Source organism: Hakea prostrata, chromosome 6 (assembly GCF_041222555.1).
Source record: "Hakea prostrata isolate BN-2017 chromosome 6, UWA_Hpros_2, whole genome shotgun sequence".
Lineage (NCBI taxonomy): Eukaryota > Viridiplantae > Streptophyta > Magnoliopsida > Proteales > Proteaceae > Hakea > Hakea prostrata.
Window position 1 is genome coordinate 40,753,490 of NC_142605.1, and position 23,361 is coordinate 40,776,850.

The following is a 23,361-nucleotide window of genomic DNA, read 5'->3' on the forward strand; positions in this document are numbered from 1 at the left end:
CATATACAAATAATGAAATAAATAAATAAAAATCGACTGTCTCATTTCTCGATACCTGGAAAGGATAGAGGTATTTCTTTTGATGGGTTGTATTTCTTTTTAAGTTCATGAATGAAATTTTTTTAGTTTAGTAAAAAAAAAAAATAATAATAATAATAATAGATGTCTCAACAGTCATATTTGATATTTTCCACCACACAGGAGAGGTGCGGGTTCAGTCTATTATTTTCCAGCATAATTCATTCATTCGGTAAGCAATATTTTTTTCTTTTTCGTTGAACGAGATCTACTCACTAGAATTTCGAGCGCAAACACGCCTAGAAGCCAGGAAGTGCTCACGGGCCAACAGCACCTGGGCCAGGAGAGTGGCCAAGTAGGGCCAAAGAGTACAAGAGAACCATAAACTTCTATTCAGAGGATAAATGATACATTAACTTCTTGTATATACAATCAGAATAAGGGTGTAATTGCAAACCAAAACTTTATTTTTTTATTTGAGGTTCATCGTCCTCAAGGTAGCTTTTTATACTAATGCTGAAATTAAATATTTACTTATATATGCCGCCGCCGAGTGGGTGTGAACCCACGACGTGGGAGGGCGGGTCTTTTACCGCTAGACTAACCCCTCATTGGCTCCATGGAAACAACTTAGCAAAGTATCAACACCTGAATCCTGATTCTTGGCGCATCATTGTAATTCTCATTGTATTTCCTGCATGATCCTTCAAGAGAAGCCACACACAGAAAAGGGGGGAAATTTGTGGAGTTTGGGACTTGCAGATCTATTCAATTTGAACTCCAACATCTGTATCCATCCCACCCAACCCAAAAATAAACATCCAGCATATGCACTAAACATGCAATTGGAGAAAAAGAATTTAACTTAAAATCACAAAACAGTCTACACTCACATATAAAAAATACAGAGAACTCATCTACCTCCCACCCGCCCACCAAAATTTAATTAAAAAAAAAAAGAATACTTTTTTCCTGCAGAAGACTACGACTGCCCATAAGAAGCAGGAAAGGCTACCAGATTTACAGAGCAAATGTATTTCAAACACATGCACTAGGACATACAATGAAGATGCAAGGTTGCTTTACCCCATCAAATAAAGCATCTCTAAATTGAGTTTGAAACAGAATGCTCAGACTCCTACATCCAACAAGACAGATCAGATCCAACTTTTTCCACATGGCAACCGGCAGCTGAAGGAGTTAGGCACCGAACATGGTTTATAGCTATCTAGCAACTCTTGGACCTCGCATGCCGAATCCATGCTTTGCTTTCTCGACTCTGTACAAAATTTGCAATATAAATGCTTTAGGATGCATTTTCTTTCATGATATGATATCAACAGTGAATTCATTTTGAAGAATATTTTATGAGTTCAAAAAGAATGAAAAGGGGAAAGAACAGAGATCACCGATCCCATAGAGACCACAACAATCTGGCAAAGGAAAAAGTAAATTGAAATGATAATGGAAAAACACCTATAACTATCCATGTTTTATTTTCCAATAACAAAGTGATCATTGATATCTTATATTTCCCTTATTTTCTCCAATAGAAAAGGGATGTTTACTGTCGGGCATCTCATGGATACTTTTTTTAAATTATTATAATCAAACCAATACATGGGATTCTAAATTCATAGCATCAAACCCAGTGCACAAGGCTCCTGCCACTAAGTCATATAAAACCTTACTGGTGCACCAAGGTCCGTCCTCGCCAATGAGTTTGAAACAATCAAACCATTGGAATTATATTAAAAGAAAAAAAAAATCAAATTTCTCTGTCAGAAGCACCCAGAAGAAAAATAATGTCAAGGAAGAAGCTGCAAAGATTCAATATAGTTTTTCTTCTTCTTTTTTTCACAAAACTAAATTTCTGTATGGTTTTTTTGTACTAGAATTGATGTAAATGAGTTTTTTTTTTTTTTTTTGGCCAAATGTAAATGAGTATTAAGGATTAGAGACCATACATGTTGTATATAGTCACATATGATTTTCCTTATGGTGTTAGTATCTTATTCTAATATAAATATCATCTGGTCTCATCTGGTCTCACACAATGAGATCACAAATTTCAATCAACTTAACATGGTATCATTCGCTTGGTTGGTTCCCAGTGGCTCTCAGTTTACCTCTAGTTCTTGGGTTTTGGCTTCTGGTTCATGTTAACAATGAGGAATCACAATGTCAGGAGCGAAGGAAACTATCTAGAATCATGAGACAGCTATTAAAGGTAGATCATTAGTCAATAACAAAAACAAGGAACAGCGACCAAGTTACTTTATGGGCTCAGATAACCTTTAAAATTCCATATAAACAAGGTGACTCTGGAAGGGAATAAAAACAGAGAGAGAGATTGTCCATACAGAACAAGGTTACAGCAAGACCTTCAAGCTAAGGATACAATAATGGTAACCTCAGCTGTCCAATCTTTTATTTGTTTTCCCATCGTACCAGAAAGAGAAGTCAGAAGGGCATGGTTAAACTAATTTGGTGATAAGTCGCAAAGAATTTCTCAAATATGGAACCAAATAACCATCTATCTTAAGACTTCTAACACAACCATGCAAATTTATACAGTATAAGCCTTCTAATTCCCAATCTTTGATGCCCACTAAAAGTAGTACAATACCATAGATGAGGTAACGAAGTCCTAATTCCTGATTAGAAAACAAATAAAGGAGATTATTGGGAGGGAATTGGAACTTACGTTGGGGCAAGTTTACCAAGGCCAACAAGCTCTTCTCCAGAGTCTTCATCCACAACTGTCCCAGAAATTTCAATAATATAGGATTTGTCTCTAGTGGTTGGGAGTCCCCTCCCAGCAAGTAAATCCAGATCTTTTTGATGTAGCTCTCTTCCGTTCACAAAAACCCCAGTATTTCCACCAGCACAGTTTTGGGGCGTCGGATAGTTGAACTCTTCAATAAATGGCTGAGATAATTCCCCCAAAAAAAAACAATACATGGTCAATATCAGCAAAAATACCTCTACAACCAAATACTGGTTTTTACACACATATGCTCAAGGATTGCTTCATCTTACAGGTATAATGCCAAGACAAGGTTGACCCATTGGACCCCAAAAACCAGCTCGGAAGTCGTACCTGTTTCAAGATGGACATATGAGCACAAGAGAATTAAAATCCTTCAAGTCAATATGTAATATAACATTAATGAAAAAACTTGCAAAGCAAGAAAATACAGTGTAACCATATATCAATTCAAAATATGAATTCAGCGGTGTTCAAGTTTGCTGGGTATATTCCAGTCCCCTATACAAGAAGAAAAAGTTCCCAATGTATTTTCATCAATCATCTGTTCTGAATGCAAAACAAAGTTTGTATGTTATCCTCATTCTGTTGGGAAGCTACATTTAGATGATAGTTCTCTCATTATAATAAAGCCGCAGGCTATAATTTTTCCTTCTCTTTTTCACCTCCAAGGAATTTTTTTTATTATTATTTTAAACATGATAATACAAATATACACTGATACACATCCAAAGGTTGCTTTTACTGGCGTGGTATCAGCAACAAATCACATAAGACATGTGACTTGTTCACACCACCTATTCAAGGCAAGCATGTAAAATAAGAATGAAATTAAACTGGTATATGTTAGTATGCTTACCAGTATTCTCCAGGACTAATAGGTCCAGCTAGCTTTTCAGCCTTCTTGACCATATGATGTGGAATAGGATGTCCATTTATAGACACATTAGATTTGTCAATCTCTACCGTTCGGTTAGATTTAGATGATTCCCTGTAGCTCTTCTTAACAAGGCTCGCAAAGAAAGACTCAAGTGCGTTGCTAACCCCCGCTTCATCTTCCTCTTTGTTTGCCTCCCTAGAATCCTGAGACGTCACAGTATTTGAATACTCGTTCAATGAAACCTCCATCTCTGTAGCTACTGATGCATCTTTCAAAGAATCTTCTCTAGCCACCTTCTCCTGATCCAAACGTTTACTCCTGCTCCCCTCCTCTAATTTACTCACCACACCACAAGAAGGATGATCAGGTTTTTCCTGAAGAGGTGATCCTGGAACCAGAGTCGACACATTTTCTCTCAAAGGCATGTCTGCTGTGTTGGACATCTCTCTCCTAGTAGTTACACTATTCAAGCTGTCATAATCAGAAGCACTTGAGGATGAAGAAAGCCGGCAATGCACCTTCCTAGACTCACTTGAGTTCACCCTCTGATCTTGTCCCAATAAAGCATGATCAGGATCCATGACATAATTTGAGTTATCATAGTCATCAGTATAGGAGTTCACACTAGCCTCATTTGAGTAACCACTTTTAGCCATAGAGCCTTCTTTGTTAACCTCACTAGAACTACCATGGACCTCTGGCGGAGTTTGTTTGGTTTCAGCAAGAACAGAAACATGCAGCCTCTTATGCTCAACCACAATTGGGATTACAGCAGAGCAGGAACCACACTGCACTTTCCGTTCATTCCTCCCCATTAAAAGAAGCTTCTTGGGCAGTCGCAGCAACTCAAAGCAATTGTGGCATGTTATAAATGGTGCACCCCCAGCTATGGGACGGAAACGACGTCCATTCCAATTTGCTAGCATCATCTTTTGTGGGTGGCCTCGATTAAGAAACCCCATGTCCGAATCAAGTAGAGTTGGCCTTCTTTCGTGCTCATCTAGTTCAGGAGAATATGCAGGAGGATTGAAAACTCTAGGATTATAACCCAGTGAACTAAATGGAACAGAGGTTTCAAGATGGTTGACAATGGTGCTGGATGGAATATCTGGGTACCTTCTATTGCTATACAAAGAAGGATGAATTTGCCCAGGAATTTGCCATTGTTTGTTGTAGCAATGAAAGCAAGAGCATGCAGTCTGATTAAACACGGAATTATGTGGATACAGAGCAAGGGGATCCGAATCAACATCCACATGGTGCCCAGAAAAGTACCCTTGACCTGACCTTTGAGAGTATTTTAGAGCAGGTTGATGAGGAGCTCTCCTGAGCATTTGGGACCCAAATGGATCACCAAAAGCAGGAATCTCATTTGGGGTGTGCAATGGAGGATGGAATTTCTGCTGCATATCTACATGATGCCTATTCATTACAGGAATAGGTTCATGGCCATGATTAAGATAAGGTGGCCTGAGGATGTGTTTTTCTGGAGCAAAAGATGGCACAGGAGCTCGACTTGATTCAGGCAGGCCTTCTAGAGGCCAGGTACCATGACCACCATAAGGATCTACAGGAAGAGGAGGAGGAAGAGGAAGAGGAATCGATCTCCTGGCCACAGGTACCCTCTCCTGTGGTTTCTCTGCTATATCACAAGATCTACTAAGTTGATCTTTCAGCTCTTCCAGTTTTCTCAGAAGCTCTGCTCGATCTTGCTCGAGGTACTCGACTCTACTGGGTCCATCAAGATTTATCTGGTTCTTCACTGGCTCGCCATAGCCGTATGACAAGCCCCGGTAATGGTTTGATGGCCCTTCGTCGGGGTATTGAAAAGTCGAAAATCTAACATCTTCAACCAGATCTCCATGGGTTCTTCGAAATGGCAATGATCCCTTCGTCTCACTGCTCCTACTGTCAGGAATCTGCGCAGGTCCCAGATGCCTTTTAGCACTTGCTTGGGATTCATTTTCGCCAACCACTGTCCCTGTTATGGCTTTGGCCAATTCGTCCCTTCTCAAGTTCATTTCTTCAAACATTACGGCCGCGTCCTCGGCCGGTGCTTTGGAGGGATAAGCATGCTTGGGTTCCGTGTCAAGCCTTCCTCGATTATTATCATTCTCAACCTCCCTGTCTTCAGGCATGGAAGGAGAATTATCATTCGACCCAACTACTCTTTCAGTCAATGCTACAGGCCTTCTTCTCCTGCGTACGAGTTCAGGGACGTCGCTCTCCTCTTCCCCAGAATTTCCTATAGTTCTACTCCTTTCTTCGTCAGATTTTTCTGATGAGCTATCAGAGACAGAAGGTTGTGTCTTCGCTGTACAGTAGAAACCCAGAAGTTCCTCTTAATAAAATGATGATGAAAAGGCGCAAAACAAAAGATGACGAAACAGTAAAAGGAAAGGAGAAAAGAAGAAAAGGGAGAAATTGATAGGTTGCAAACCTCGAAGAACAGCGCCACATCCACCACATTTGTAGACAATATAATCAGGCAGCTCCGTTAACAGATTCTGGCACTTAGGGCAAAGAACAAGTCGAAATTTCGTTGCCTCCGCCATGCCCGATAACCCAAAGAAGAGCGAAACAGAGGCAGACAACTACAAAACTGCTCACAGGAAGAAAACCCAGAAATCTGCTGACGTTAATCAGAAAAACCCAGAAATTTACTTTTTTGTTGTAAAGGAAGGAGATAAAAGAAATCAGTGATCACGGTTCACGACATGCTACTGGGAAAACGAACAAGGAATAAATCCGGAGAAAATTAATCAAACTTCCCATTTTCAAGATTCTCTGTTCAGAACCGCACTTCTTAAAGCTTTCTTTATACTTTTCTCATTCGAAACGAAAGCAGAAGGCTCTTTTCTTTTTGCAGTCTTCCTTCTCCACCTCGTTTTTTATAGTTTCACACCAGAGAGAAACAGAGGTCCCAAGCTTCCAGCTGTGGTCAAAGAATAACAATACAAAGCGAAGCTTTTTGTAGACATGGCTGCGAATTCCAGATTAAAGGGAAGAAATGGGCAAATTTTATTCTGAGACGAAGGAGACTCAGTCTGCCTGGACCCATAAGCATCGAAACCCCAACTCCCAACTATTATTATATCTAATTGAATTTTAAGCCATTTAAAAGAAGAAAGATAAATTAACTTATGCAAAGGAAGACTTAGTCCAGGAATAAATTTTCAAAAGCAAACGAGAGACTTAAAAACAGGATTGTCTGACTTGTATGTTGTATCGCTGTGATTGTGATCAATTACATCTGAAATAATCAACCATATCTCAAGAATGATCAGGTTGCAGAAATATTTTGCCTGTTCTATTTTTTTTTTGGGTCTAACTTGCACTTTTATCCTAAGAATAAGCAGTTACTCATTCTATCAAGCTTTCTTTTGCGTCTGTTTCCATCCTTCCTCTTTAAATCTACAGTCAAGACTGAAAAAAAAATCCAGAATAAAATAATAAGATAATAATAATAATAATAATAACCCAGTTCCAGTTAAACTTCTAAGTTTTGAGAATTGAGATAGAAAGTCTTTCTAATTTGTTCTTGATACGGAAGATTTCTACCCGACCGGGTCCGACCCGGATGGGGCTCCATATGCCAGTTAATCGGGAAAGATGCCGATCATCCATGACCAAAAGCGAACATACGCCGAGATATAGCAATCATCATTGTTATAGAAGGTCAACTCAGGATTGAATGGGACCAACGACAAGGGAGCATGATCCGAGGAGAAACATCAGCCCTTGTCCGGCTAACTACCAAACACATAAAAGGAACACCCACACTATAAATGCACGAGATCTACCCCTCCGTAAGCAACCAATACACTTGAGCATAATCTTGTGTAGCCCAGAGACCCATTCGGTTCATCATCTAACTTTGCCATCGGAGGCGGCGCCCGGCACACAAGCCGCCCCATCTAACCTCTACAGGACTCATCGTCCCGGATACGAGAGGAGGCTCGGGATCCGAAGCATAATTGATCCGCATCGTTGGCGCCGTCCGGAACGACAAAATCTTCAAGTCATGCCAAGGCGAAGAGGAAATAACAGACGTTCCCGAATAGAAAATGTAGCAGGAATCATTCCCGAAGATCAAACACATCAAGACGATGGAGTCACCAACCCAGTGAACAGGATCCTCCCGAGGGAACCCGGTCGTGAAAGTCCAAATGGGAAATGCACATCCCGAGGCCCTCGGATGCTACAAGCGAGATATGGACGAGCTCCCAAGGGAATGATCATGTTGCTCGTGATAATGATCGTGTTGCTCGTGATAATGATCGAGATGATCGAGAATTTACAATGATCGGGAATGATCATGTTGCTCGTGATAATGATCGTGTTGCTCGTGATAATGATCGAGAGGATCGAGAATTTACAATAATCGAGAGGATCGAGAATTATAATGATCGAGATGATCGAGAATCACAATGATCGAGAGGATCGAGAATTTACAATGATCAGAGGATCGAGAATTTACAAGGATCGAGAGGATCGAGAATTTACAACGATCGGGAGGATCGAGAATTTACAAGGATCGAGAGGATCGAGAATTTACAACGATCCGGAGGATCGAGAATTTACAAGGATCGAGAGGATCGAGAATTTACAACGATCGGGAGGATCGAGAATTTACAATGATCAAAGACATCGGTTGGAAACCCGTGTGGTCCTCTACAATCTCGGTCATCTACACCTTTAAGGTACTAATTTGAATTGGGTCAATCCCATCATCTTGCGCCTTCCATAAGGACTTGCACCTTTTTTAAGGTAATTATTTGAATCGGGCCAATCCCATTCTCGTTTGATTAATAATTCCTTTTTTAAAAGGACTTGCATCTTTTCTTAAAGATACCATTCACTCGGGTTCACTCCGCTTGATTAATTACTCCTTTTAAAAGGAACTTCATCTCTCAAGATACCACTCACGGGTTCACTCCGTTGATTATTTACTCCTTTTAAAGGAACTTCATCTTCTAAAGATACCATTCACCGTTCATCTCGTTGATCAATAATTCCTTTTTTAAAGGACTTGCATCTTTTCTTAAAGATACCATTCACTCGGTCACCCCGTTGATTAATTACTCATTTTAAAGGAACTTGCATCTTTCTTAAAGATACCATTCACTCGGGTTCATCTCGCTTGATCAATAATTCCTTTTTAAAGGACTCATCTTTCTTAAAGATACCATTCACTCGTTCACCCGCTTGATTAATACTCCTAAAGGAACGACCAAAGAACACACGGCACGGACAAAACCAAAGGACTTGCATCTTTCTAAAGATACCACACGCACCCGATTAATTACTCCCTTAAAGGAACTGCATCTCTAAAGATACCATCACTCGTTCATCTCGTTATCAATAATCCAAAGGACCACCAAAAAAGAAGCAAAACCAACCACCAAAACGGACCCAACAGAAAAAAAAAGGCCACACCAACCGCCCCAAGGACTCACCTAACCCTACCCCACAAAAACAACGCCGGGAAGGGGCAATACGGAAGATCACCCCCGGCGACCCACTCCAACCAACGGAAGAGCCTCATCCAGACCAAAGCAACAACCCACGAGCAATCATCATTATAGAAGGCAACTCGGATGAATGGGACCAACACAAGGGGCATGATCCAGGAGACATCCCCTTCGCAACTACCAAATACATAGGTAACACCCACACTATAAATGCTCTCCCCTCCGAACCTACACTTTGAGCATAATCTTGTGAGCCGCAGAGACCTCATTGTTCATCATCTAACTTTGCCATCGGAGGCGGCTGCCGGCCCCGCATCTACTTTTGCGGACTCATCGCCGGATACGGGGAGGTCGGTTGGTCCGAAGCATATTGTCCGCATCAGTTCTTAATTTTTAGGTAAAGGAAATTATGAGTTTACTGTTTTTCATCTTTACCCATAGTTGGAATCGGAATAGAAAAAAAGTATTCCCATTGTGAGTGTTGAGAAATTATGTCGTTAGGTAGCATCAATGGCTGGACTTCTTCTTCACCTAATAAGGCAGATGAGATTGATAGATAGTGATTGAGGAGATTAAGTGACCAACTGGTGTTATATCCTTTTAATTTCTTCAATTAATGGATGAATAAATGTAATATCCCTCAAATAATTTCTCATCTATTTGGTGTTTAATGTTGTATGCATGTGGGATCTGAAATCTTGCATGGATTTAAATAGAGCCCATTAAAATTTCACATCAGTTATTCACATTCACCCTGGGATCACTACTAGCTTTTGCATGAAATTCAACACATTCATCATCATGTAATATATTAATAATTACAAGAAAGAAAAGAAAAACCATTAATAGCATTGGTGAAGAAGTTTCTAGGATTCTAATAGTAAATAAGGGAAGATAACTAGAAAGACTTCATTTGGTTATTGTTACACAAGTTGACAATTCTGTCTATCTCATCATTTTGACATTGTCATTCTGACTTAAACTAGTTACTTATCATTGTTAATTGATTAGATAGAAACTTAAATTTAAAGATGACTTGAATACTCAAGCGTTAATGGTGGACGCCTGGAGGAGTGGAGCATGTTGAAGATTTGTTTATTTATATTTGATTCGTTTAATTAAACCTAAACCAGTTGACCATTTCAATTTGTTTAAGCTTCGTTATGCTAACAGAGACCTTCCATCCATAGATTAGTGGAACAAAAAACATATAGGTGCAAATATCCCTGCAGGTCAATATTGATTCTCTCCTAACAAACCAAAGAATGAGCAAACAAATAAATGACCAAAAAAAAATCCTGGAACGCATATGTTACCACTAAAGTGACTTTAACTGATCATGTCATACCAAGTCAAGTATTGACTTTGATTCATATATAATGTAAAAGTGAGTGATATGTGCTTGATGGAGTCCAACCTAATACATGAATATTAGATTGGATTAACATAATATGAAATAGATTAAAGAGTTTGGTTTAATTTGTTCCCTCGATTTTGAAGTTCTTGACACTATTAGTCAATTACTTAAAATTTAGTATGAAGCATCACAACGAAAGACTATCAAAGTGTGAACTTAATGCAAAATTCCTAAAATGGTTCAATTAAAAAAAATAAAATAAAAAACAAATTCTCTTTTTGAAAAGAATTACCAAATGTCAAATTTTGTGACAATTTTGTATGCCCAACTAATGTCCTACTAAAAACTATCTAAATTCTTCTCAAAGTAAAATTTTTTACATATATAAATTTAGTTAGTATTTATTTACCTTTTTAAAAGATTTTGTTCATAATTCAATTGTTAAAAATAGTTAGACAATCTCATGCTTGAGATTTTTTTTTTATAACTTGCTTCTCACAGTTAGTTACTAGTATTCAAATTCTTTTTTGTTTAATAATTTCTTTTTAAAAATGTGCTTAGATAAAATAATTTATTTTAAGGGCAATTTGAGTAATTTATAGTAGAATATTGACAGGGCAAGAAAATTTATCACAAAATTTGAGATTTAGTAATTATTTTAAAAAATATAATTCATTTGAAGAAACTTTTTTAAAAACACCTTATTAGTTAAATCTTTTTCAAAATTAATGCATTTGAGAAACTTTTCCTTGTTTTGTTTTTCTATAAGTTAAAAAATAATATGTACCAAAAATAATAATAATAATAATAATAATGAAATAAAGGTAGAACTGAGAACACATACAGTTTGGCCATTTTCTTTATCATTTCACAATTTATTAACCTAATTAAATGAGAAGAAGATTCTAACATGATTAGATTGTATCTTATCAAAAGAATAAGAATTGATGGAATTTTTCCTTTGGAGAAATTTAATTAATGTCCATTTTGTTGATGGGATTGATTACATCTTTAGTTTTTTTTTTTTTTTTGGTAAAGCACATCTTTAGTCACTTTAACAGCTTGACCAAAACTAACATTAAATTCTCCTTTTTGTTGTTGTTGCCAACTTTAGATTCTCGACTCTGAAATGTCCAAATGGTCAATTAAAATCATTTTCATCAAGTTAGGACAATTTGCCAGTGTTTTTTTAGTCATATAATGTATAAGTTTAGTGGGCCTCATATATAACATCAACGTTATTTTTCATCCAAAAAATTAATAAAAGTAGATTTTCTGGCAGAAAAATAGAAATATATCACCATCATTAAAGAAAAAGTCTTTCTTAGAAGTTTTTTTTTTTGGAAGATTCATTACTTTTATCCTCCACCTATTTTTCTTGTAATTATTTCCATGTTTGTCGATATGCCAATAGTTTTTGGCAAATTCCTTAGCGAGGAAGACTCTGTCTATTTCAAGTGAGATAGTTTGATCGTTATTCAAACCCTGGTTATAGTGTTTTGCCAACTGGATGGTTTCTCGATAATTCTTCTGCTTTCTAGTAAAATATCTATTTAACAAAAAAAAAAAAAAAAAAAAAAAAGAAAAAGAAGAAGAAGAAGAAAAGAAGAAAGAGGGTGTTCCATCACCAAGGAATGAGTGTCATAAACTAGTAGCAGCATTTTACCGGAAAATAAATATATAAAAAAAAAAAAAAAAAAAAAAAAAAAACTAAAAACTAGTAGTAGCAACTAGCAAGAGTCAATGGGCCGAATTCTTTTATTAACTTTTCTTAACTAAAACCAGGCCCAGCCCAGTCCTAGATTGGGCTGTGATATCTCAGCCCAGGCCCAAACTCTATGAGGCTCACCCAACCTAGCCCTTGTAATTAACAATCCCGTTCACTTCCAAGCTCAAATCTAGCAAATCGTCTCTGGCTCAGTGTTACTGAGTCAACCGATAGTTGAATCGCAAAAAATGGCAAAGAAAATCCTGTAAAACGAGGACTGCATGTTCCATGGTGCCTGTGGAAGCAATGAGCAAAACCCTTTTTATAGTTTAGACAAAAACAGCTTCAAATAAATTCAATAATTTAATCTTTTGTTTTCTATTTCCACCCAAAAAAATAAATAATATTCCATCAAATTCAAATGGCTAGAAGGTCAAGAACTCTCTGATTTCAACTGTGAATTCTTGGTTCTGGAAAAGAAAAAATGAGATAGACCCAAAATCATCTGAGAGTGTGGCAGTAGAAGCGACGGGAACTAGGGTAGAGATCCTTTGGAACAATCAAAATCCGTGAACCCAAATAAGATTGATCATCATTGAGATAATTAATCAGAACTTAAGTTACAGTCACGACAAAGAAACAGTTTAAGAACCTGGAATTCATTAAAATTTTTAGAGTTCTACATGTAAAATTGGAAAACTACTTTTCACTGCTTAATAAGATTAGAAGTATTCTTCTTCAATAACCCGAAAAAATCGCGAACCACAAAATATATATTCTTCTTGTTCTTGGCGTTGTGGTTCTTTCTTTCTGCAAATGTAGGTGTTTTATTCATAAGCGTCTTCTCCACGAACTCGCCTATCGTCAATGAATCCAACACAGGCATTGCCCTGTTCGCCTCTGTCATTGCAGGGAGCCCTGATCCACAGAAACCTGGCATGGCCATCGTATGACGATCGATCAAATGGCTAATCGATGCTAATTCATATGAATCATATAAACAGCTTCCGCAATCCCAAACTTGTCTGGATTCTTTTTCTTCTTTCCCTTCAGTTCCTCCTCTTCTGGGTTCTTCTTTAGCTTCTGTTTCTTTCATTTGGGACTCCCAGAGCTTCAGTTCTATGTCTGGTTTCTAGTATAAAATATAAAGAAATCTACTAAACTTATAAACCAGACGCCATTGACAAGGACAAAACTAATAACTCTTCACTGGGTATCGTTGGAGTATTTGGCGATCAATAATATAGACGGAGAAAGAAAAACATGTCACCAACTATCCACTTGGATTCTTCATCAAAAAAGAATCAGATTTAAGAGTTCTTTGATTAGCGACCTTTGTTTTGATCGCCCGTTGATCTATTGCCATATTCACCTAACAGCAACAGGTGTTGAAAATTTCTATTGGTGATGATTAAATTTACATTATTTCTCCACCTCCATCATATATTAAATTCGTCTACTTGTGTATTTGGTTGATTTAATACTTTTTAAGAGAATAGACTTGTCAACTAATTTTTTTAATTATCATATGCCGTTTGGTGAAATACCAGACTCTATGTAATTTCAGTTGAGAATAATATGAAGAATGCTTGCAAGTTAACGCTATCAAAGGGTGCTGCACATTAAGTAAGGCTCTTTTTTTAATTAATTATAAAAAATTTTCATTATTTTAAATTGTTTGATAAAATTTATCAAACTATTTTTTCATTTTTGACCAATGATGAATTCTTATACTTATTTCTTTTAAATAGGCATTACTAGAAAATGAGAATTGATATCCAAAAAAGCCTAAAATCTAGTCTCCAACGCTATTTATTTATGAAGAAAAAAATATGATTCGAAGTTAGGGGCGTCGAAAGATTGATTTGAGTTGATTTTAGTCGTATTAAATTATGTTATGGATTGAGAAAGATAAAAGATTAAAACCAATCATTGGGAAACTTTGAAACCAATTCAGTTTGTTCTAAATTTTTTTTATTGATTTATTCAGGGTCAGACCCCACTAAAATATTATATCTGTAATTATTAGTGAGAAAAGATTGATATTTTTAATTTTTTATGTATGAGACAAGTGAACGACCAAAAATAAGAAAGTTGATTTGATATGAATATACATATTGCTTTTTAGCTTTAGAAACCTTCTGGAAAATGTTTTATTCTCTACAGTATGCTAAAAGGACTAGAGGGTTATTCTCCTTCCTCATTGGATGAAGACCAACCCGCCTCAAGAATCATATCATATAGCAATTTAAACAAGGAATCTCTTCACCGTCCAAAATTTTCTTCATTCCAGAAATTCTGAAACCGCCCATAGGATATCATCTGATAACAATACAATCAACGAACCCCTTCAATCAGAATTGGTCCGAACTTTTTACTGTTATCTTTTTGAATAATGAGTGGGACCAGGTTGACACCGGGTCATTGTTTTATAAAATACCCAAGATCAATATCAAATATTCCATCTTCGCAATTTCCCATTTTACCCACAAGGAAAATTTGAAAGCAAAAGAGAAATTTTTATTTTTTTTTTGGATAGAAAAAGAGGAAATCTAACAGCAAGTGAAATCTGCAGAAGAATATTATTCATTACACTGTAAATGCAGGTTATCTCAACACAACCAACCCAACCAACATGAAAAGTGTCAGTATCAAAGCACCCAATCTGGAGCTTGAGATGGGTTGACCGAGCAATCCCACATAGGTTTTGGCATTGCATTACTAAAATAGATTCTGGGGTCAGAATGTCAAGTGCTATGGAGACCCAGAACCTGTTCGTGTTTCCAGAACACATACCAAATAAAACCTTGTACTCATGAGTCTGTTGCAACTCCAATCCCCAAAATGACTTGCAAGAAAACCATTGGTTGCTCAGAAGGAAATCGAGGAGATATAAACATCATCACAAATTCACAACACATTGGGGGGAGAGAGAGAGATAGAGAGAGAGTGCAATATGCAACCTAATTATTCCTTCCCAAATTTTTGTCATTTTCCTCTTTACAACCCAATACTTTGCTAATCACAACATAAGGTACTAGGGTAGAACTAAAACACCAATAAAAAAGCAGAGTACAGGAACAGGATCAAAGACTATTCTACAGTTTTCAAGCAAAAGCACTGCTGAAATACCTTTTAACTACGTTATCGGAGAGGATCTTTAAGACCACGGTGTTTGAAGGGCCTACACATCTTGGGGTCTTGAACTGGCTGACTGCAGCACCAAGAACGAGAAAATGATCTAGAATCTTCTGGAAGGTTCCTCTCTGGACCACCCGGAGTTCAAGTGGTCCAATTGTTTTTACCTTGCGAGAACTAACGTAGCCCGCATCAATGAAAGACCGATCGAGACAATCGCAACACTTGCCAAGTACTTCTTCACTTGCCTCACCACTGAGCTCCCAGAAAATCACATAGTGACCAGGGTCTGTGGACACGTCTACTTGGCTTGAGAAGTCGACCACTTCAATCTTCTCTTCCAATAAGAGTCTACCCGCTTCTTCTACAGCTAGCTGCAAATCTTTCTCTGTGTTCTTGTCTATGTTGATAGTCAGTAGCAGATTCCTCCGACAAACAAACTGGAGCTCTGGAGTAGAATTATGGAAACCCATCACCTTTACCACATCCCCCAGCCTGTACCGATATAAACCTGCATTCGTGGATCAACAGTAAAGATATAATCAAGATTCCATGAATGGAGGACCAGAAATGATTCAGTGACACAAGCCATCTGGAAAGTCACAAATAAGCGAGACCAAACCGTCATCGTCAACCCATATCACCCATCACTTATATCAGGGGAGAAACTACAAATGTTTGGTTTGTGAAGCTAAATCTAGAATGGATGTTGAAGGCACAAAATAACAAATGGGATTGGACATATAGCACACTGCCCATGTGGGTAGCAAATCTGAACCCAGTAACGTACCCTTAACCCAGCCACCAAGAAATCTACAAGGTAATGTAAAAAGTGTATAAAAATGTTCCTGCGCTACGTACCAAGATGTATTTTGGTGTGAAAAACAGAGCAGTATGGATTAGGAGGCACTCCAACTCCAACACAAAAAGCAGTTTTGTCCCATATGGTATGATAAGATATTCCAAGAAATGGTCTCAATAAAAGGAACAACAATCAGTGGGTTTGACCTAATCAGTGGTTGTTTTCCCTTAATTTCTCAGAGTTCCTATCCAATGTTCCCTGATTATGATGCGCACAATAGATTATATTGAAACATAAACAAGGGTAGACCCAGCAAATATGATGAAAATTTATCAGAAGTGCCTTTTCACATCACATTTACATGCTGTCTTCAAATAAAGAAGGTCGACATCTCATACAGTTAGATGGAAAATCATGATTCATTTCAAATAACTTAAAAACAGAGGTTTAATGTCTATGTCAAGTTATCAACACAGTAAAGAAATTCACAACATAGAAAGTACTGGGATTCCATGGTCCCTTCAAATAAACACACATATGGTGGTCTGTCAATCAGCTAGCTTTAATGCTTTCTACAACAAACCAATCATAGAACTTTATTTCAAGGAAAAAAGATAAATTATCTACAGAAAAGAAAAATCTCTGGGTCCACAATGGAAATTCAAAAATGTCTCATCAGAATATTTCACGAGAAAGTTAAGAGCTATATGATACCAAATTCAATCAAAGATATTGCAAAACACTGTTAGGTAAACTAGAGAATTTAGTCTTTTATACCCATATCCATTTTGCCTTATACGTAGCAAACAGAAAATATCAACACCAATTGGTCATGGCTACTTAGTCAGCTGGTGGAGAAAGGACAGACATGAAAATGAAAGTCTGATGGTTTGTTGGCGTCTATTAGTTACTTGGGATGATGATGCAACCTGGGGAATAATGAATAGTATTCTAAGATAGGAAGAGAACAGAATAACAACAGAGCAAGATCAAGAGTAAGGAAGAGGGGAATATTGGAATGAGGACAGAAGCCTTCCTATTGAGCAGCAACCAAAGCGAACAAATGTTTAGCCATTTAGAAGAAGGAAACGAGAGACAGGATATAGTGCTTTCGTGACAAAGGTCCTACCAAGTAATTCATTAGGTAAAACTTTTTCCAAAGTTTAGTGTTCCAACAGCTCCACCTGAGAACCTTTTTTAATCATTTAACAACCATCTTATGAGTCCAATATTTGACCCATGAATTATATCCCTAACCAAATAAGAAGGAAGTAGTTAGGAAAAGAAAAGGATATATTCTGGATGTATAAGATGGTTGGAAATTCAAACATTCTCCAAGTTCCCATCGCAAGATTAGTAATCGTCACATAAAATTACCTGCAAAATTGGTGACGATGATTTCATACTCCTCTCCAGTCTTAACTTCAGTTAGACCCACTGGATCTTGTTCAACATGAAGGCTGCCAAAAGCATTCTCATCCTGAAGAGGGATAAATTCAAAATAGCCAATATCTGGAAGCACCGCAAAAGTGGCCTGCTCGGGAGCCAACCTTGGATTGACATTGGCACCAACCCATCCTTCGGAAGACCCATAATCTGCGCTTAGCAGAGGTAGTCCACCAGCATAATGTCTCAATTTCTTCAAATATGGTTCCATGGATCCTGTCATGATACCATATATGTATATGGCATTAGGAAAAAGTTCGGGTATTACACCATACCAATTACTCAGGCCTGAAATTTTCTTGTAAATCAAGTCTGCTAGTTCAGGGTTTGGCTTAAGAAGTTTCGACATAGCTGCACGGATAGAAGGCACGTTGACTCGGCTGCTGAGGACCCCCTCTCGGATATCAGTGCAGAGTTCCTCCCAGCACTGTTCGAGTGTCCGGAATGCACAGACAATGCTGTGGGCAAATGTAGAAGACACTGTCTTAACTTCATCATAACAGATAAGCCCACATAAGAGATGGCAGTACAAAGATTGATGGACGTCAGGACTGAAAATCACTTCATCCGGGCTGCAACACTGGGACTGGATTGACTTCATTGTTTTCTTGAACTGTGAGCTCCTGTAAACATTTGTCGTGGCAGTGCCTGCTGCCAGACCTCCTTTTGTTTTGGACTGCTTGCTGCCATAGATGAACTGCAAAGCTTTTCCATTCACAATTGGGAATTCTCTGCAAAATGAGTTTCCTTTCGATCAGTAAGGAAAAGAAAGTACTAGGAACAAGGAACATATAATACATGAACAGATTCTGGAATTGTTCCCAGAAAGTAGAGATAAAAGTAACATGATCATAATAACCAATAGCAGTCACCAAAATACAGAACAGGAGGGCGATTTTTAAATAACTGCAAAGTTCAGTTCTCAATAGGAAAAGAAGATTAGTTTTCAGCATCATGGAAATACTTATTTACAGCCAAGGGGATGTTTGACAACCGGCTCATAGAAACATAAAAAACTACAGTTTGTTTTTCCAGAGACAATGCACACTGAGAGGGTGTATTGTGAGAATCAACTCAAAACAATTCCAACCATTGGAAATTTGGAACTATGGCATTCCATTACTTTATGGGGGCTAAGGTGGGTGTGGAGCATGGAAAACCCATGCCCATAGCAGAGCCACTTACCTATTTCTGAAGGCGAACGATGTTCGGTATATCTGCATTGTTGAGTTTACCAACTCTTCATTGAATGGAACAAGCTTGGGCTTCCCTTTTGATGTTCCCGAACTGCAGCAGATACATTTTTCAAAAATTAGAGCAAGCCTAGTTAGCCACACAGAAAAGCATAAGCTACATACCTTAAAGATACAGTCGTAATCGGTTTTCCAGTAAGAACAGGAGAAATGTCTCCATCTGCAATTCTTTTAATGTAAGGTTCCAAATCTTCATGAGTAACCAATGGAACTAGGGACTTGAACGTCTCAGGGTCAGTTCTTCCATTGAGGCCCCATTTCTTTAAGTACTCAGCTTCACAGTTTTCTGTCAAAATTTTATGGAGAGTTTCTCTTTGAACTTGTTTTGCATCCCTTGTCAATCCTTCAAATTCCTCTATCACCTTTTCGGGATTGAATTGCTCAATTTTCTCCAACATCTTTAGAAATGTTCAACTACTGGTTGCACTTGACTGCAAGTGGAAGTGAAAGAACTCAATTATTCTACTCAAAATGCAGAACAAAACCACCTAGCGAGAAGCTTTAAAACCCTCAACAGGTCTTTCACAATTATTCTACTCAAAATGCAGAACAAAACCACCTAGCGAGAAGCTTTAAAACCCTCAAACAGGTAAAGCAAAGCTCAAGAACCCCCCCCCCCCCACTGCTTAAACCAACCAAAAGAAAGAAGAAAAAGAAAATTTGTAAGTAGCTTTGTATTAGTTGAGAAGATACTGATCACGGAAGTCATCAGAAATTTAAAATCCTTCAAACAGAAGCAACTTATTCCTAAATACTGCTGAGGAAAGCAGGAAACCTGAGATTGAAAAGCTCTAGAAAATGAGTCAATAATGAAATTCTCATTCATTCTAAATTTTGCCTTAGCAATAAACAAATTGAAAGGACAGCAAAAATGAGTCAAGCCACGTCATCAAGCGGGGGACCTTAGCTTTTTCACTAAATTCTTCTACTAAAAATGAAGTCAAAAAAGTCGAATTCTACGGTAAAAGAAGAATGGAAGATGGTAATACCCATCCAGATCTCCCACCGACCTAAAGGAGGGCAATGAGCAATAGAATGAAAAAGGCGAATAGAGAAAAGGTAGAAGTGTAGAACAACAGTAACAGAACTGTAAAACTCTCTCGAGTTTAAGACAATGAGATTCTAGCCTAAACTGAACTCCAATGGTGAAGTAGAACTCACTAAATTCTAGCCTAATAGAAATTTAAAAACTATCTCTTGAAAAACAATGAAAAATGAAAGCTCCAAGTTTCTCATATATACTAAGAAATAGCAGATGTTCGCATATGCGGGTTACTGAAAAAGAAGGGACGAGGAAATTACAACTGGAAATTCTGTAGTCACACGTTCGCTTTTGACTAAAGTCAAACTGAGTCAATGCTCAAAAGCTCCATCTTTCTGCATAGGAAATCACTGGAGCTCCAGTAAGCGCCGACGATAAGAGGTAGAAGAGAATACAATAGGAATTGAAACAAGCTTGGACAAAATTCAGAAAATTTTTACATCCGTAGGACTTAAGTCAGAAAGAGAAAAAAAGTCAAGTGAAGCGGAAAAACCAAAGCCTTTAACAGGAAATGATTCTCTCTTCTTCTTTTTCCTTTTTTTCGGAAGAATTTAAAAACAGAAAACTGTAATTGCACTTAGTCTCGATTGATAGAGAAGTGATACAAATCAAACCTCAACCAAGGTAAAAGGGGAGAAAGCACTTCAATTCATAAATATGCAATTGCCCGAATCTAATTGATCTGAACAACCAGAGAGTAAAACTTAAATAAATAAATCCTGATGAGAAGCGACTGAGCAAATCTAGTTCATCTCTTGAGACAATTCACTAAGGTGAAGTCCGAAATGTTTAAATCGAACCTTTCTCAAGCTCTGACAGGAATTAGTGGAAGAAAACCTTGATTTTAAAAGCCGGATTTGGAAAGAGAAGAAGATGCAAAAATTCTAGTATACCTCAACTTGAATTCCAGCGGGTCAATAGATTGAGTAAAAGCAACTCCAAACGGGAAGGTCGAGCACTCCAAGAGCTTCTCAATGTCCTGATCTTTTTTATCGGTTGAAGGTATGGAGCCACGGAGGTCTCGAATTCGACGGAGATTCCTCAACTTTAAATAATCAAACTTCGATGTAACCTTCTTTACGGCCTGACCTGACGGTCACCAGTTGTTGATGGTGTGAATCATGACAGTCCACGCAGAAGAACTGCCTCAATAACTGAGCAAAAGACAAAGAGACGAACTGCCTCTGCTACTGTCGATCGAGATTCGAGAAAGGACAGATGAATGCAGAAGCAGAACACCAAAATTGCAGAGAAGATTGGGAGCGAGAGAAGCGAAGGGATTAAGTATTTTAATATTTCTTACTATCATCAGTTCTTCCCGTTTCGCTTGGGGATGGGAAGATTCTCGTTGATTTGTCTCATATATATAGCCTCACAATAAACAAAATGCATGCCGTCCAAGTGTCCAAACTCCAACGAAAACGAAATGGGCCAGCCCATCGTTTCACCTCATAAATTTACGAAATTGTCCATCAGGGCCAATAAGCTTTGACTTTTCCTCAAATGAGCCAATGGGTAAGCAACATAGTTATCCAATTAGAGTACAGAACATGGTATCTTCCACTGGATTAGTTTTTAATATTTCAGTGTTATTATGTATCTCTGTGATATTGCGTTAAGTAACTCGCAAAGTTGCGATGCCGACAAAACGGCATCTCCTTTTGCGGCGACCGACCATTCAGATTCAAGATTAGTTGAGGTGGACACGTCACAGAAAAGATCCAACTGCTGACAAGTCAACGGAGGATCAGAAGTTTTTAATAAAGAGTCCTTGTGCAAGCAAAGACAACTAATAGACGGTAAATAAGGTATAAAAATATACGGAATCAGGAAAGGAGAGTGGTCGGTTAGCTGTATCCAGTATCTAATGAAACTGTTACCGAATCGATTGAGATACGGCTTTTGTTTTCCTGAAAAGTTTTGGCCGAAAAAGGAAGAATCAGATACGAAGACAAGAGAAGGACCTTTATGGAAATTCCGATAAATCTTTCCTTTATTTCGATTTAATTATTACAAATAAATACCAAAGATTTTGGCTTGGGACGGTTTGGGATTCTTTGACATATAATAGAGATGAGCTCTACGTGAAATTCATTTTATCAGTGCTCTAATATGAGTCATATTCTTTTTGTATGATGGAGAAGTATGAAGAGAACATATATCTCTATCCGTTAAACTCGTTTAAGGCCAACCATCCATTTTTTATAGTAACCCTTTGTATTTTTCCTTTCTTAAAGTGAATATAAAGCTCCATCTTGCCATTTTTTAGAGTTCATATTGATATTTTTTTTCTTTAATTTTGAATATTCCTTTTAATAAATCTATTTTTTAGGTTACATTACATTGTTGTGATTTGAAATACCTTGCATTGACAATATAATAACATAGATTGGCTAAATATATTTTTGTTTTTGATTTCCCACTTGAACATCGACAGATATTTGTTTCTTAATAGCATGTGAATCACTGGTATCCAATCGTATGACCCTCTCGACAAACACAAATGAAGATGTTTTAAGTGAAAACAACGTTGCATTATGGCATGGATCATCGGAGGTATGTAAACATATGAAATTACCTTCGATGAAATGATAAATATATATAAACCATGGAGCATCCTCTCACATGATGCAATAAATTTGCTTCATTGTTATAAGGTCCCCCCCCCCCCCCCCCCCTTTTGGATAAATTAGAAACTTCTTTAAACTTGAAACCTCAAAGGGAAAGTACAGCTCAGATTGTCTATAAACCAAGGCCGATAAGCACATTGAAGTGGGGAATCCTATGTGAAATAGTCCATTTGAGTTATAGCCATTTGGAAAAACAAGACAACTAATCTTTCAAAATACGAAAAGACGATAAAAAGGTATAGACATATACCGAATCAGGAAAGGAGGGAGGTCGATTAGCTGTATTCAATATCTGATGAAACTGCCTATTTAGTTATCTAAATTCAGGGATTTGAAATCCTGGATTCATGAATCGAAAATTTATACATGTTTGGTTGTAAAACATCATTGGATTCATGAAATTCAGGGGTTTCACTTTTTGCCTAAAAACGTGAATTAAATCATTCCTGGGTATTGTGTGAAATCCATAGATTCCACCTTAAATATAAAATGAATGGAATTTTCAGATTCAAGCAAAGTAACCTAACGGAATTCTACGAATTTCAATAGATTTGAGGCTAACCAAACACTTAATTTTTTGAACCATGAATCCAGAGATATGAAATCCCATTTCATTTCATCGATTGAGATACGGCTTTTGTTTTCCTGAAAAGTTTCGACCGAAAAGGAAGAATTAGATACAAAGATGGGAGGACATTCATGGAAATCTTTTCTTTATTTTCATTTATTTATTAGGAATAAATACCAGAAACCTTGATTTGGGACAATTTCATATTTTCTACCACAAAATATGAGTGGAGCCCACATAAAACTCATTACATCTTTACTGTTTGATTTGTTGAT

At 37.5% G+C, this 23,361-nt stretch overlaps 2 protein-coding genes across 5 annotated transcripts; both read right to left on the minus strand.

The window, feature by feature from the left end:
* Positions 1 to 621: 621 nt before the first annotated feature.
* Positions 622 to 6,960, minus strand: LOC149014160 (uncharacterized). Of its 2 annotated transcripts, XM_089159364.1 has the most exons (5): positions 6,109 to 6,958; positions 3,648 to 5,982; positions 3,061 to 3,121; positions 2,726 to 2,949; positions 622 to 1,297 (listed from the first exon to the last, which is right to left on the minus strand). In XM_089159364.1, exons 1-5 carry the CDS (start codon positions 6,221 to 6,223, stop codon positions 1,243 to 1,245), a joined length of 2,790 nt encoding a protein of 929 aa, XP_089015490.1. In that variant the 5' UTR covers positions 6,224 to 6,958; the 3' UTR covers positions 622 to 1,242. The 2 variants fall into 2 exon arrangements, with proteins under 2 accessions (XP_089015490.1, XP_089015491.1); XM_089159365.1 differs by lacking the exon at positions 622 to 1,297 and having other exon boundaries at positions 2,722 to 2,949; positions 6,109 to 6,960.
* An 8,038-nt stretch (positions 6,961 to 14,998) lies between these two features.
* On the minus strand, positions 14,999 to 21,215 carry LOC149014161 (jasmonoyl--L-amino acid synthetase JAR4-like). 3 transcript variants are annotated; one of them, XM_089159218.1, is made up of 6 exons: positions 20,782 to 21,215; positions 20,149 to 20,223; positions 18,952 to 19,277; positions 18,779 to 18,880; positions 17,525 to 18,324; positions 15,001 to 15,856 (listed from the first exon to the last, which is right to left on the minus strand). In XM_089159218.1, exons 3-6 carry the CDS (start codon positions 19,242 to 19,244, stop codon positions 15,315 to 15,317), a joined length of 1,737 nt encoding a protein of 578 aa, XP_089015344.1. In that variant the 5' UTR covers positions 19,245 to 19,277; positions 20,149 to 20,223; positions 20,782 to 21,215; the 3' UTR covers positions 15,001 to 15,314. The 3 variants fall into 3 exon arrangements, with proteins under 3 accessions (XP_089015345.1, XP_089015344.1, XP_089015342.1); XM_089159216.1 differs by lacking the exon at positions 20,149 to 20,223 and having other exon boundaries at positions 15,002 to 15,856; XM_089159219.1 differs by lacking the exons at positions 20,149 to 20,223; positions 20,782 to 21,215 and having other exon boundaries at positions 14,999 to 15,856; positions 18,952 to 19,256.
* Positions 21,216 to 23,361: the final 2,146 nt, after the last annotated feature.